The sequence below is a fragment of the Callorhinus ursinus genome, unplaced genomic scaffold (assembly GCF_003265705.2).
Source record: "Callorhinus ursinus isolate GAN/ISIS: 27379988/994484 unplaced genomic scaffold, GSC_fseal_2.0 scaffold23, whole genome shotgun sequence".
NCBI classification, from domain to species: Eukaryota; Metazoa; Chordata; class Mammalia; order Carnivora; family Otariidae; genus Callorhinus; species Callorhinus ursinus.
Window position 1 is genome coordinate 1,046,100 of NW_027397085.1, and position 16,846 is coordinate 1,062,945.

General features: G+C 38.0%; 1 protein-coding gene across 2 annotated transcripts in view; it reads right to left on the bottom strand.

The window, feature by feature from the left end:
* The window catches only part of JMY (junction mediating and regulatory protein, p53 cofactor), a 93,209-nt gene that overhangs the window by 25,876 nt on the left and 50,487 nt on the right, over positions 1 to 16,846 (bottom strand). For both annotated transcript variants that reach the window (XM_073905283.1, XM_025892556.2), the window contains exon 4: positions 9,986 to 10,155. In XM_073905283.1, coding sequence (XP_073761384.1) covers positions 9,986 to 10,155 — 170 coding nt within the window. The remainder of the gene's footprint in view (positions 1 to 9,985; positions 10,156 to 16,846) is intronic.

Sequence of the window (16,846 nt, forward strand, 5' to 3'; positions counted from 1 at the left end):
CAAAGGAAGACAACAGAATGCCAATGAAAACTTTGCTACCCTGAAATTTTACTCAGCTCAACTTTTACCTTCTGAAAAAACTTAAAAAAAAAAAAAGATCTATTTATTATTTGAGAGAGAGCGTGCATGGGCACAAGAGAGGGTGAGAGCACATGAGCCAGGGGAGGGGCAGAGGGGGAGAGCAAGAGAGAGAATCCCAGGCAGACTCCCCACTGAGTGCAAGCCTGACAAGAGGCTTGGTCCCACAAAACCAAGATCACAACCCAAACCAAAACCAAAAGTTGGACACTCAACTGAGAGTGACCCAGGCACCCCCTGAATAAACAAACTTTTGCTATCAGGATATCAAGACCCCAAAACAAACTGCCTTCCCAATGTGACCCTGCGATAATACCAGCAACGTTGGAACCTGACCCAATTCTCCCAATTCCTACAATTATGGCCTTTCCACCAGACAGAAGTAGGGAGGAGCATTCTATTAAGTATAAAAAAGGAAATAAAGCAAAATGTTTTTTACAGTAAATCTAGCAAGAAAATTAAGTATAAATCAATATCCATACATCCACGTAAGTACATCATACACTACTGACCCCACTGATCATTCCCACCAGGCACATTAACAGTAATGGTTTTCTTGTGTACCTACTGTGACTATAGAAAATCATGAAACCAGACATAAAGCAGTTAATGCCCCTGTCCTGCCTTTCACCCTACTGTGCTAGGTAAAAACCTCATGACATGTGAGGGGCTACGAAAAAATAAAGCTTTCAGCGTATCTGTGGGTGGAGTCATTCATCCAAGAAATACTCACTGGGCACCTGGTGCTGTCTGAGTTACACAGAGTATGGCAGTGAGTAATAAATGAAGTGAGGGGTCAAAGAGTCGTCATGAAAACCACACACAGAACAAGAGAAATAACATTAAAGGAAAGCTCAGCAAGCTCTCAATCAAGACTAGCCCTTTTATTACGTGGCAAAGATAGTACATGAGAAATGGTACCAGATAAATCTGAGTATAGAGTTTCCACCAATAACAGCTACACAAATATGGAGAATACATATAAACAGAAGGAATTATCTGAAATTCCACATTTTAGAAATCCTAGAAAACTAAAAACAGCCTTAATTTCTTTGATGTCAAAACCTAATATTACAATCCATTTGTAGGAAGATATGATCTGAACTGATGTAAAGCCCTATTTATTCCATTTAATATAATGTTTCATTATTGGAAAAGTAACACTTGTCTAGAAATTATATACCCTAAATTATCTAAAATATGAAAAACTTAGAATTCTAAAACAGATCTGGGGACGCCTGGATGGTTCAGTTGGTTAAGCATCTGCCTTTGGCTAGGGTCATGATCCCAGGGTCCTGCCGGCATGATCAGATCATGATCTCACGGTCCTGCTGAGCAGGGAGCCTACTTCTCCCTCCCCCCCCACTCATGCTCTCTCTCTCTCTCAAATAAATGAAATCTTAAAAATAAATAAAATAGATCTGGCCTCAGGGGTTTCAGATAATGGCTTATAAGCTTGGAATATAAAGGGTTATGTTCAAAAATAAAATGAGACAATATATAAAGCACTAAGTATAGGGCCTAAAACATTTAAAACTTTCCTATTTATTTTTTTGTAACCAATATCAAAGTATATTTAGATGGCTAAAACAGAATTTGATAAGTAATATAAATTAAAACTTTTGGGGCGCCTGGGTGGCTCAGTCGTTAAACGTCTGCCTTTGGCTCAGGTCATGATCCTAGGGTCCTGGGATCGAGCCCCACACATTGGGCTCCCTGCTCAGCGGGAAGCCTGCTTCTCCCTCTCCCTCTGCCCCTGCTTGTGTTCCCTTTTTCACTGTGTTTGTCTCTCTCTCTGTGTGTGTCAAATGAATAAATAAAATCTTAAAAAAAAAAAAAAAAAACTTTTAGAGTGAAACCTAGCTTCTTGTACTTAGGAGACTTTGAAATTTCTGGCATGCAGATATGGAACAGACTCTATTTATTAATAAATTAAAAATAAAAAAGCAGCCTCTCTGCCTGGACAAGCACCCCAGCTGCCCTGCCTCTGTTCAGACCGTGTCCACCACATCAAAGCTCCTTACTGTTGAAACTTCTTGGCAAGGCCCATTTGAAATGCAACTAACTGTCATATGCATGGGAATTACATTTTTCCTATCTTTGTATTCCCTTCCTTGATACTTGCATAATAATGTCTAGTATTTATTGCGTTCTTACTCGACATGCAAGGCATTATGTTAAATGCTTTACAGGCATTAACTAATGGAAACATAACTTTCCTAAAAGATCTATACTAATCATATTTTATAGAGAGGTTAACTAATTTACCCAAGGTTATGTAAGTTAGAGTTTGCAGAATTAGGATCTACATTATTCTGTCTAATATAGTAGCCACAAGCTGCATATGGCTATTTAAATATAGATTAAAATTCTGTTCCTCTGTCACATAAATCACATTTCAAAAGCTCAATAGATTATCTGGCTAGTAGGTATACTACAAGAAAGTGCAAATATAAAACATTTCCATTGTTGTAGGAAGTTCTGTTGAATAGCACCGTCTAGATACCATAAATGTTCAATATATACTTGATGACTTATGTAAAGCTGACATGAGGTAATATAACCTTAATCATACTTTAGCTATATGCTTTTAGGAGAAGACAAAAGGGACACCTGGGTGGCTCAGTCGGTTAAGCGTCTGCCTTTGGCTCAGATCATAATCCCAGGGTCCTGGGATCGAGGGCCACATCAGGCTCCTTGCTCAGCTGGAAGAATCCTTCTCCTTCTGCCTCTGCCTGCCACCCCCACTGCTTGTGCTCCCACTCCTCCTGCTTGTGTTCCCTTTCTTGCTGTCTCTCTCTCTGACAAATAAAAAAAATCTTAAAAAAAAAAAAGGAAAAAGACAAAAGTATGGATTATAAGTAAGTAGCCTTAGGATTGTTACATATTCAGCTCATATATGTTCATAAAGATGACCTCAAGGAATCAAACAGTTTTTAAAAGGGGGGCGTGGAGTGCCTGAGTGGATCAATCAGTTAAATGTCTGACTCTTGATCTCAGTTCACGTCTTAATCTCAGGGTCGTGAGTTCAAGCCCCAAGTTGAGCTCCATACTAGGTGTGGAGACTACTTTTTAGAACCTTCAGAAGGACTGTCATCCAAAAGAGTTTCCTGGTTAATTCCCAGTTAGCCAGAGAACATAGTTAATCAGAAAATAACAGCAAACATTAAATGAGATGTGATTGTATTTTCTGATTTGTTTCATGCTAGCACCTAAACAAAATCCCCTTATTCAATTAATAATCCTTATTTTAACAACACTTCTAACATATATGCTACTTCTAACCATGTGATTTTATATATTCTCATCTTGTTCAATGTTTTAAAAAATATCTGATATAACCTGTAAATAATACAGATTTGAAAGTCAAACTGTACTCACATAGCCAGATTGTGCTATTACTTTTGTATATGGATTGGAGGGGAGGGAATATACTATTCAAAGAGTGGGGTAGCTGCAACTGATTAAACTTACCCTGGGTTCTTTCAAAGGTATTGAGCCAAAAAGACACTGATATTTTCAGGAGTTTTTGATGGGGAAATTTCAACACCAGTGGCAGTCTGGGATCAGAGGTTCAGGTATAGATAATTTGGGAACCTACAAAATGTGTGTGCAGAGCTGTGTGTACATGCATATTTCTCTTAGTATAAAGATTTTATTTATTTATTTGACAGAGACACAGCAAGAGAGGGAACACAAGCAGGGGGAGTAGGAGAGGGAGAAGCAGGCTTCCCACTGAGCAGGGAGCCCGATGTGGGGCTTGATCTCAGGACCCTGGGATCATGACCTGAGCCGAAGGCAGACACTTAACGACTGAGCCACCCAGGCACCCCTACTTTTCAAATTCTTAATGGGGTACGAGTCTATGACCTAAAAAGGGTAAAAGAAGGACTACAATCAAGACCCAGGAACATTTAAAAAGAAGACAGATTAAAAGGAATGGTACATACTCTTAAAGAATATTTAAAGAAGAATTTATTTTTTAAGATTTATTTATTTGAGAAAGTGCACCCGTGTGTGTGTGTGTGTGTGTGTGTGTGTGTGTGTGTGTGTGTAGTGGGGAGGGGCAGAGGGAAAGGGAGAAAGAATCTTAAGCAGACCCTGCACTGAGTGTGGAGCTCCATGTAGGGCTCAATCTCACGACCCTGAAATCACGATCTGAGTTGAAACCAAGAGTCAGACACTTAACCAACTGTGCCACCCAGGTGGCCCATAGAAGTTAAAGAATTTAAAAGGCAAAGAGAATTTTGCTTATGTAGGTAAGATTTGTCAGTTAACTTGAAAGTTGTGTTTCAAGTTCAGCACTATACTGATGGCAAATATTACTCAATATTTTTAATTTTTAAAGTATTTTATATTGTCACACCACAAAAAAGTTTTGTTTTTAAAAAACCCAAGACATAACATACTGACATTTTTTAAAGAACAAGTTTCCCCATAATTTAAATCACAGAGTAGTACTGTACTATAAAGCCTTCACTGGGAAATCGTTTGTTTGGGATGGGCATAATAATGCATTTTTGCTGTGTTTCTCATGAGTAATGTGGTCACCTTATATTAATGCTAATAAAACTGGGGCAGTACATCACAGATATACATAAAACACAATACGTACATTATATACACTCAAGCATAAACCTGGTAAGAATGACTGACAGGTTTACCAAACCCTTTGAAGAATTCAAACACAATCCAGAACATTAAGAAGCAGACTATTAAGGTAATGGGGTGGCCCCAGGGAAAATGACCCCACAGATAATCATCCCAGACTCTTGGAGTCCATTTTAGCCCAGCCCTTCTTCTACCACCCTAGACCAATTCCAGTAAGAACAATGTTCTTACAATAGCTAATAACCAGAAATCCTACCCTCAAGCAGTTCTTTTAGGTACCCGTAACTCAGTGTCAGCTGGCTAGAACAACAAAGCTAGTACATGTGAGGAAGACAAAGAACGGCTCTCTACTTCACAGGCAAAAAAATGCTAGGATTTAAAAACAAAAACCTAACAAAAATGCTATGATTTTAAGTTTTAAAAGTTCTGGAACTTAAATATCACACAGCTAGTCACATAAAGGAGAAAGCTAATCAGGAAAAGGAGACTGCAGTAGAAATGCTACAGGGAAACACAAGTGGGAATGAAATCCTTGCAAAGAGATGCTGAATATAGTGTGAAAAAGTTCTAGGACAAGACAAGTTACAATTTTACCAACACTAGTAGCAAATAAAACCTAAGGGTAAAAATCACAATTTAAAATTATTAACAGAAGACTTCTTTCTAGATCAAAGCCATAACTATGTTATCTCATACTATTTTTTAAGCAAGAGTTGATAAGCATATGCACTTTTAAAATGTCAGTAAGGACTATCCAAGTCTACCTTCTAAGGCAAGAAAAACTTCATACAGTAAAAAAGTGGAGGCAATTTGTTTTCCCCTAGAAACTAAAATACAGTACTCTCAGATATAGCCAGTGTTCTAAAAACCAATATGGTCAATCCATAGAATGGAACCAAATATTTTCAAATCATGTATCCCATATAAGAGCTGTATCTAGTATAAGTGGCCAATAAGCATACAGAAAGATACTCAATACCGTGACGAAAATGCAAATCAGATAACCACTTTATACTCCCCAGCATGCTGTAATGTAAAAGAGACAAATTTTAAGTATTAATGATGAGATGAAAGATGTGGAGAAATTCTAACTGTTGTACACAGCTGGTGGGAATGTAAATGTCAATGTACAGCTGCTCAGGAAAACAGTCTGGCAGTTCCTCAAAAAGTTAACAGCAGTTTGACTCCTATGTATATACCAAGATAAATGAAAATCCTGAGCATGAAAGTTTACAGCAGCATTGTGCTTAATACTCCCAAAGCAGAAAGAGCCCAAATGTTCATCAACTGATGAATGCACAAAATGTGGTATTAATCATAGAATACAGTATCATTCTATAAAAAAATTAACTTAAACACTCATGCATGTTACAACATGAACTGTGAAAACATTATGTTAAGTATGTTTTAAAAAAAAAACCCACGTTTTATGATTCCATTTATATGAAATATCCAGGATAGCAAATTTATAGAAAGATTAATGGTCAGCTAGGAAAGTTTAGAGAGGAGATGGGGAATCACTGCTAATGGGGTCAGGTTTATTTCCAGGGTGAAGAAAATGTTCTAAAGTTGATTGTGGTGATGTGCATAATTCTGTTAGTATACTAAACAGCACTGAATCTATATACTTTAAATGAGTGAACGGTATGGTATTTTAATTGAAGTATAGTTTAGTGAAATTTTCTAATTGTATAGTGAATTTTTTTTAGTGGAAATATAGTTGGCAATGTTACATTAGTTTCAGGTGTACACAAATTATGTCTTAATGTGGTTTTAACAAACCACTGTGGACTACAAAGTACAACATCGGATACATTCCAAGACCCCCAGTGGATGCCTGAAATCACAGATAGTACTGCAACCTATATATACATGCATACCTATGATGAAAGATATTTGACAAATTAGGCACAGTAAGAGATTAAGAACAACAATAAAACAATTATAATATATAACGATATATCGTAATAAAAGTTATGTGGAATGTGGTCTCTCTCTCAAATTATCTTCTTGTACTGTGCTCACTCTTCACCCATTCACCTGTGAGGTGAATGACGTAGGCACTGTGATGCAGCATTAGCTACTACTGAGCTTCTGGCAATGTATCAGGAGGAGGATCATTTGCTTCAGGACGATGGTTGACTGTAGAAAGCAAAAGTGTGCATAAAGGGGAACTGTACAACAAATCTAATCAAACAAATAATTTTATTCTAATCCTTCTGAGGTATAATTGCTTTTTTAAAAATAACTAACACAAATTCAGTTGCCTCACCCAGTTCATTCTCCTCTGCCCAATAAAACCCCACACTTCTTGCCTCCTTTAACCAGCCGTTACAAGATGACTTCAGTACTATTTGAACAAAGGCACAGCCCAAGTATACTCAGGAGCCTGGGCGTGTGCAGTCTGGATCTGACCATCACCAACCTGCCTTTACTCAGTTCTTAACTACCCAAGAATGCTGTGCCAACCTGAGTAGCTTTTAAAGGAGCAATTTCAGATTTCCAAAACATAACGTAGATTTAACTTTTCCCAATTCCCTATTGCCTTCAACTTAAACCTCTTCTGTTATTGAGTGAAGGATCTACATTCCTGGTATTTACACTCATTTTTGAGAAATGCCTTGCTTTCCACTATCAACAAACAGAAAAGCATATGAGGAAAATGGCTCAAGATTGAAGAATGACTTTCCAGTCAATTCTCTATGAACTGGTCAGAGTCATTATTTCATAAAAATAAATTTGATTGTGTTACACCTTGATGAAAACCTTAGAGCGGCTCCATACTGCTTTTAGGACAAAATTCAAACTCCTTGGTAGGATGTAGAAGGCCAGCCCCAAATTTTGCTTACTTTTTCAACCTCATCTCTCATGACTCTTGGTCCAGAAAACTAGGTTGACTCTTCCTCCTTGCCCCTAGGGCTCCTGGAACATGTAATTCTCTTCACCTAGGACCCTCGGTTCAAAGCTGAGTACTGCAATGGTCCACCTTGTATATAATGATACCTGCTTATCTCACAGCTTATTTTCACACTGTACATGTCTTGCCCCACCACAAAGAACTCTAAACACTGTGGCTGCATCTTATTTAGGCTTTAAAAAGTGTTGGGGGGAGATAGGGAGACAAGGGGTATTAATCATGTCTTTCTTTATCTCAATCACCCATTAAAATTGTTGGCAAAAAAAAAAAACACAAAAAAACAACCCACTTAATAAACGTTTGTTGAATCAGTAACTGAGGAGGGACATTTGAATTGTGGAGAATTCCAAAAGGCAGAAAAAGCCAACAAATGAAAGGGAAGAGTTAAAGTTTTGAGCCTGGAGTATCTTGAAGAACTGAGGCTTTAACAGAAAGAAGATTTAAGAAAATCCAGTAAAAGGAAATGAAGTAGTTTGGTTTTGGAAATATTTCATGCAGGGTGCCTGGGTGGCTCAGTTGGTTAAGCGACTGCCTTCGGCTCGGGTCATGATCCCAGGGTCCTGGGATCGAGCCCCACATGGGGCTCCCTGCTGGGCAGGGGGCCTGCTTCTCCCTCTCCTTCTGCCGCTCTCACTGCTTGTGCTCTCCTTTCTCTCTGTCAAATAAATAAAATCTTAAAAAAGAAATATTTCGTGCATACTGTATCAGCCCCAAAAAAGTGACTTTATCTTTTCAAAAATGCCTTAATAATGATACAATAAAGAGTTAATTATCTCAAATGAAAACAAGGGGAAACAATCCAAAATTTATATAATGATTCAAATATTTTTCATCTCTGAAATATTTTTAACTCTTTTTGTACAAAAGGCACAAACTGAATAATTGTGCCTAAACCATAAAGTCCTACTATATACAATCTAGAACACCCTCTTAGGTTCATCCCTAACACCAGCTTTAATCTTCATTCACTTTTAAAACTAGAGTTGAGACCCTTGAACAACATGGAGATTTGCTGCTTCTAATACTTAGGAAAACTATCAGCAAAGACCAATGTAGATATCTGAGTACCCTTTCATGAAAAGCAATCTGTTCTGGCCCAATCTAATAATGAAACATAAAATGTTTAATAGCATTTAAAAAATAATGGCCTGGGAGGTAATGAAAAATAGTATACATCTAATGGTTTCACTATTTTCACCAAGACATGGGCATCAATGGTATATTCCATGTTGCACTGGGCAGTATGAGTATGAATACTAAAACCACTGAAGAACAGGATGACCATGAAAAAAAAGTGGTTAGGTTTTTCTTTAAGATTTTTTTTTAAAAAAAGATTTTATTTATTTGATAGAGAGAGACACAGTGAGAGAGGAAACACAAGCAGGGGGAGTGGGAGGGGGAGAAGCAGGCCTCCCGCGGAGCAGGGAGCCCGATGTGGGGCTCAATCCCAGGACCTCGGAATCATGACCTGAGCCCTAGGCAGACACTTAACAACTGAGCCACCCAAGCACCACCCCCCTTTTTTAAGATTTTATTTATGAGAAAGAGCACGCACACACGAGTGGGGGGAGGGAGAGGGAGAATCCCATGCAGACTCCATACTGAGCTCAACGTGGTGCTCAATCCCATGACCACAAGACCACCAGCCAAAACCAAGAGCTGGATGCTCAACTGACTGAGCTATCCAGACACTCGAAACATGGTTAATTTTTAAAAGATCATTTTAGATATATTTTACGTAAGTTTATCAGCAACCTCTTCAAGGATTTCTAAAACCATTCTTTTCTGGAGGGGTATTCATGAAGAGGTTTTAATGATGCACAGTCAAGAAAACAGGACCTCTGCTGAGGATCTCTCCTGTTTTGTGTTCCAGTAGAAATAAAAAGGGAAGCTCCAAAGATAATGGTTTGAGTATAATATAATCAATTCTAACAAAATTCTACAGCCTTAAGATTTTTCTCTATTTCTCTGGGCACTGAAACTTTCTTAACAAAGCTATGAACCTTACATTCCAAAAATTTTAAAGACAACAAGGAAATTCTAATGTCAACCTCCTTTATAAGAGTGCACTACTGCCTACAGCCACCCTGTGATGCTGCGAGAGCACCTCGTATGTCTCCCTCCCCTCTCTCTCCCCCTCCTCTCTCTCTCCCTCCCCTCTCTCCCCCTCCCCTCTATCTCCCCCCCTCTATCTCTCCCTCCTCTCTTACCGGCAACTCCAAGGACAGGCTCCATGATGACTGTTATTATCTCACGGAGACAATGCAAAATTAACAACAGCCTGCAGTGTCAGAAAAATGCCAGTCTTGTACAAAGATAAAAAACAAATCACAAATCATCTTTTTAAATTTTATATATATTTTTGATGGTTTTTGTTACCTCTTCTCTCAGTGCATGTTTCCTCTGTTCCAAACAGATCTCTTTTGCTCTCATCATCTGCAGAGTCTCCTTAGAAACTGCATACTGGAGTTTTTCCATACGTTCTGCAGCTGCTGCCCATGATGCTTTACCAAATTTCTTCTGATCTGCTCTCATTCGATCGTACACAGCTATTAATAATAATTTTGTAGAGACATTAAGACACAAGACAACTTGATACTAAGGAATTTCAAAGTTTTAGATCTCGCTGACCACACACATGATGATGAACAAATAAATCCTACTCCCTTAAGTTACCTCTTAGCAGCTCTAAAATATAACTCAACATATCTTAGATTCTATTATCTTCAATAAGAATCCTAAATAATCATCATCAGAAATAACTTTGTGAAATAAAAACTGAGTTGTCAGATTTTAAAACTTTTATTTTTTTTTTTAAAGATTTTACTTATTTATTTGACAGACACAAGCAGGGGGAGCGGGCAGGCAGAGGAGAGGGAGCAGACTCCCCGCTGAGCAATGAGCCCAATGTGGGGCTCAATCCCAGGACCCTGAGATCATGATCTGAGCCGAAGGCAGACGCTTAACCAACTGAGCCACCCAGGCATCCCTCAAAGGTTTTATACATACTTTATAAAGGGTTACACTTTTTCTTGGGTACATTAATTGAAATGAAGAGTCCTAACTATTCAAGATTCTTTGAAATTATTTATTTAAATCCATGTGTTATAATCTTATCATTTTGAGTTCCTCCAAAAATACTATAATCATCTGATGAAGGGAAAAAAATCCTAGATGTTAGCATGGAGCTTATTCTGAGGTTAGAGTTGAAGCAGTACAACCAAGTCCCGAGGAAAACACCCAACTTCCTCTCCCACACGCCCCAAAAAGGAAAAGAAAAAAGTAACTTTTTATTTGCCACAAGAGAGCCCTATTTCAAGAGATACTTCTTGACAATCAAACAGCTAGTACCTTTTCCAGTTAAAGAAGCTCATCACTGAGATCCTGGGTCCTATACAATTAAACCAACCATCATTATGCCCAAGCGCTTTAACAGGTCAGAGACACACATCACAAAAAAGATAGCTATCTGTTTAGCACTGAACTAGTCCAGCTCTTTAAGTCACTATACATTCACTAGCAGTATCTTTTATATGTAGGTGATAATTCTACTATACTATACTACTACTATGTCCTAACCATCTTTTGCAATGAAGTATATCTCAGTAAATCTTTGTCTCCGAGTTTTGTGAAATCTTAAATTTTTTTTTACAATAATACATGTACATACCTAAAAATTAAAACTGTACAGGCAGGCTGCTGAAGAAAAAGAGCAGTTTCTCGGGCTCAGCTCTCCTCGACCCCTTAATCTCAATGCCCAGATGCAACCAACTTTTGTTTCTGGTGGTTACTTCCATATAAAAATTGACTGTTTCTCAATTTATATAGACTTTAAAAACTATCTGTTGAGTTCCTATTATAACAGATGAGGCACTGTGCTGACTTAGATTCTCCTCTCAATATAGTTAAATAGGTTCTTTGGGTTTCAGTTTTTCTGTGGCCTTCAAGTGCCAACATAAAAGGTAATTTTTCAATGCATAATCTTGCTCTGAATCTCGATTTTAGGCTTTCTAACAAAATCTACTCACTGGTTGAATATCAAATGACTTTGCCATTTTAAAGTTCTACACTGTATTATAGTATTTCTGCAACCATAAGATCAATATATTAGTACAATGTAGGAAAACAAAAATCAAAGGATTTGGAGTGAAATAATAGAGTTAAATTCCCAATTCTTTTTTTTTTTTAAAGATTTTTTATTTATTTATTTGACAGAGACAGAGATAAGCAAGAGAGGGAACACAAGCAGGGGGAGTGGGAGAGGGAGAAGCAGGCCTCCCGCCGAGCAGGGAGCCCGATGTGGGGCTCGATCCCAGGACCCTGGGAACATGACCCGAGCCGAAGGCAGATGCTCAACGACTGAGCCACCCAGGCGCCCCTAAATTCCCAATTCTACCTGTAACTGACATGTAACTTTTGGCAAGAAACTTCATTGTTCTGGGGCTCCATTCCCTTGCTTATGAAAAAAGGACATAGATTATTAGATTATCTAGTTCAAAAGGTTTTGTGGAAATTAAATGAGATAATGAGAGTTATTTCATCTGTCTCTTCCACTTCCCATGGCACCATCACTCTCTTGCTCTCCACCTTACTGTCAGAAGTAGCTTCCTGTCCTAATTCAGTCTCATGTTGTTACCTACCACAAGAGCTAATCCATACTTTGTCTTCTAATACCTTGGCTAGAACATATTCTTACATCTCACTGTTACTCTCTTCAAGTGGAATTATTTTCCCCAACAGCTCAGAAATATGACAGTGACACAGAAAATTGTTTGTGAATGTAAAATACTTGGAATACCCTTGGGGTATCTCTAAAACAGATTCTTCTCTCCCTCTGCTAGCAAGAATAAATATTCTTGCTAAGGGACCTTTCACATTTTCAGAGTAACAACTCTATAATAATAGTGTATGGTGATCCGTATATGTAAAAAAAAAAAAAAAGCTGAGTGCAATATAGTTCTGGTGTTCAAAAAATATCATGTTCAAACTATTTTTAAAAGTTTAATATGCGGGTGGGGGGATGGGTTAGCCCGGTGATGGGTATTAAAGAGGGCACATTCTGCGGGGAGCACTGGGTGTTATGCACAAACAATGAATCATGGAACACTACATCAAGAACTAATGATGTAATGTATGGTGATTAACATAACAATAAAAATTTTTTTTAAAAAGTTTAATATGCTAACATATATACCTCTCAGAAATGAGCCTATTTAAGATTTTTTTAAAGTTAAGGAATAGGGGCGGCTGGGTGGTTCAGTCAGTTAAGTGTCTGCCTTCGGCTCAGGTCATGGTCCCGGGGTCCTGCAATCGAGCCTCATGTTGGGCTCCCTGCTCAGCGGGGAGCCTGCTTCTCCCTCTCTCTCTGCCTGCTGCTCCCCTGTTTGTGCTCTCTCTGTCAAATAAATAAATAAAATCTTTAAAAAAAAAAAAAAAAGCTAAGCAATAATAGGGGCGCCGGCTGGCACAGTCAGTTACGCATCTGACTCTTGGTTTCAGCCCAGGTAGTGATCTCAGGGTCATGAGATCCAGCCCCACATCCAGCTCTGTGCTCAGCACAGAGTCTGCTTGAGATTCTCTCTCCTTCTCCCTCTGCCCTTCCTGCTCATGCGCTCACTCCCTTCCTTCCTCCCTCCCTCCCTCTCAATCTCTAAAATAATCAAATCTTTAAAATAAAAGCTAAGCAATAATATATCAAAATTAGGTTACATCTGGCTCAGTAAATGAAAAAAAAAATAAAAGGGCGTCTTTTACTCTTCCTCTAAAAAAAAGAAATCAGAAAGTTACCTTCTAGCTGGAAACATAAAGGAGAGCTATTACTATCAGCAGCATAAAGCGACAGAGAGTTCATTCTGTTTCCCTGACATGGGAGGAAGGAAACATACTCAGAAAAGGAAAATTGAATGGCCAAGCAAATATCTCTGTTTGGGTTCAAAAGCTTCCTACTGGGATAAAGTCACCAGAAGTGAGATATAAAGAAGTCTACAGTGACTCTAATGAAGAATTTGGAACCCTATAATGATGCCTATCATATACAAAAATATTTTGCTTAAAATTGGAGAAGTATAAAGAGCAATCATCAAAATTATATAGAGCCAGAATTATGAACCATATATAAAAATATATACAGAATCACCGCAATTCTGTAATAAACCATAAATAGAAAAAAATTTATAGAAACACAAAGTGGTTGCATAGGCAGTAGGATTACAGATGTATGTAGGGTTTCCCCCCTCTAATATTCTAAATTTTCTATAATGGTTATGTATTTCTAAATTTATTTATTTGAGAAAGAGAGAACAAGGGGAGGGGCAGAAAGAGAGGGAGAGAATCTTAAACAGACTTCCACTGAACAAAGAGCCCAACATGGGGCTCGATCCCAGGAACCTGAGATCATGACCTGGGCCCAAATTAAGAGTCAGATGCTTAACCGACTGAACCACCCAGGCACCCCATAATGGTTATGTATTTTTAACCATAATACAAACTTTAAAACATTAAAGAATGCACCTAGAGAGCACAGAAAGCAGACTCTAAACCAAATAATTTACAGAAACCTATTTCATAAAAATAATTTACAGTAGGAAAAGACTTTTTTTTTTAAGATTTTATTTATTTATTTCAGAGAGAATGAGAGAGAGAAAGCACATGGCGGGGGAGGATCAGAGGGAGAAGCAGACTCCCTGCCGAGCAGGGAGCCTGATGCGGGACTCGATCCAGGGACTCCAGGATCATGACCTGAGCAGAAGGCAGTCGCTTAACCAACTGAGCCACTCAGGCGCCCAGGAAAAGACATCTTTAAATGTTAAAAGGAACTACTACTAACAATGTACTGTTTTTTAATTTATTTTTTAAAATTGTCATAATGCTCTAAGGCAAACACACTCAAGTAGGACTGCTAGGTCAGACGGTAAGCACATCTTTAACTTACATAAGAAATTGCATTCAGGGGCAGATGGGTGGCTCAGTTAAGTGTCTGCTTTTGGCTCAGGTCATGATCTCAAGAGTCCTGGGATCAAGCCCCATGTCAAGCTCCCTGCTCAGCTCAGAGATTTGGCTTTTCTCTCTCTCCCTCTGCCCTCTGCATGTGCTCTCTCTCACACTCTCCCTCAAATAAATAAAATCTTAAAAAAAAAAAAAAAAAGAAATTGCATTCATTTTCACGAGACTGTACAATTTTGCATTACCACCAGCAATACAGGGAGGGTTCTATTACTCTACAACCTTGTCTGCCCTTAATATTGTTAGTATTTTTTCTTTTAGCCATTCTAATAGGCATATATTGCTAACTCATTGTAGTTTTAATGTGCATACTAATGACCGATGGTCTTGAACATCTTTTAGAGTGCTAATTTCAGAGTAAATGGCCATGTATTGTGAGTTTCTTATTCTCCATTCTATCCCATTGGTTCACACGTCTATCCCTTCCATAATACCATGCCACAATAGCTCTATAATTTGTAAAGTCAGGTAACATGATTGTTTTTCTTTTTTTCTAAACTGTTTTTTAGGTATCTTAGTTCCTTTGCCCTTCCATGTAAAATTAGAATCAGCCTGTTTACGTTTATAGGAAAAAGTCCTGCTTTTTGGTAGGTACTGTGTTAAATCTATAGATCACTTTGGAGAGAACAGACATCATTACTATGTTGGATGTTCCAATATGTGAACACAACATGTCTATCCATTTACTTAGGTTTGTGGTTTCTTCATCTTGTTAATCGTAAGCATTACAAATCCTGTACATGTTTTGTCAGACGTATTATAAATGGAATTTTAAAAAATTTTTCTATTTCCAACTATTCATTGCTTATATAGATAAAGAGGATTCATTTTTGGGTGCTGATCATATTTCCTGTTATCCTGAGAAAGTCACTTGGTAGTTTAAGTTTTTAAAAAATAGATTACATACGATTTTCAACCTAAACAATATTATCTAAAATGGGAATCAATTTATTTCTTCCTTTCCAACTGTAAGTTTTCTCTTTCTTTTTCTTGCCTTATTACAACTAAGATTTATTTTATTATGTTGAATAAGAGGGCTTAAGAATAAACACCCTAGACTTTTTACCTTAATTCTTGGGGGGAAGCATTTAGTCTTCCACCTTTAAATGTGATATTGGCTATAGAGTTCTTGCAGATGTCCTTTATCAAATTTAAAGAAGTTCTTTTCTATTCCTAGTTTCCTGAGTGTTTTCATCACACACAGCATGTTGTATTTCATCAAATGCTTTTTCAGCATCCACTGATATGACTGACCATGCATTTTTTTTAAAGACTAAAGCTGACTCAGCACTTTAGATACTATCAGCCAGAAAATTCTTCGTCGTAGGGTGGATTGTCCTATGTAACACAGGACTTTTAACATAATCCATGGCCTCTACTGATACTAGTAACACTCTCAGTAGTTGCAACAACCAAAATGTCTCCAGAGACTGTTAAATGTCCTTTTGTGTGGCACAATCACCTTTAGTAAAAAACCACTGCTGTGGGCGCCTGGGTGGCTCAGTCCTTAAGTGTCTGCCTTCGGCTCAGGTCATGGTCCCAGGGTCCTGGGACCGAGCCCCACACTGGGCTCCCTGCTCCATGAGAAGCCTGCTTCTCCCTCGTCCACTCCCCCTGCTTGTGTTCCCTCTCTCGCTGTCTCTCTCTGTCAATTAAATAAATAAAATCTTTTTATTTGAGAGAGAGCATGAGAGGGGGGAGGGTCAGAGGGAGAAGCAGACTCCCCGCTGAGCAGGGAGCCCGATGCGGGACTCGATCCCGGGACTCCAGGATCATGACCTGAGCCGAAGGCAGTCGCTTAACCAACTGGGCCACCCAGACGCCCCTAAATAAATAAAATCTTAAAAAAAAAAAAAAACAAACTACATTAGTTTGAGAAGAAGTGATTTCTTAAAAAGGATTATAGTACTATCTTCGAGAAGAAGAATTGACTAAACACCCAAAAAATTATTGAATAATAATGAGGAGGGGTTAATTGATAAGCTAGGTAATAAATTTCATTATGAAGCTATTATCATTAATCAAAGCATAAGAAAAGACTTATTATTGGAAAAGAGAGTACGGAAAGAAACCCAAGTATATAAAAGAATTTTACTAGGTTTTAACTATTCGGAGGAATACAGAAACTAACTTTAGAAAATATAAGTAACAATTCAAAGATTTTTTTAAAAATCATTCTTAAAAGCTCATAGTTTTTACAAGTAAAATTTGTAAAAGTTAAAATTTAGGAATGGGTAT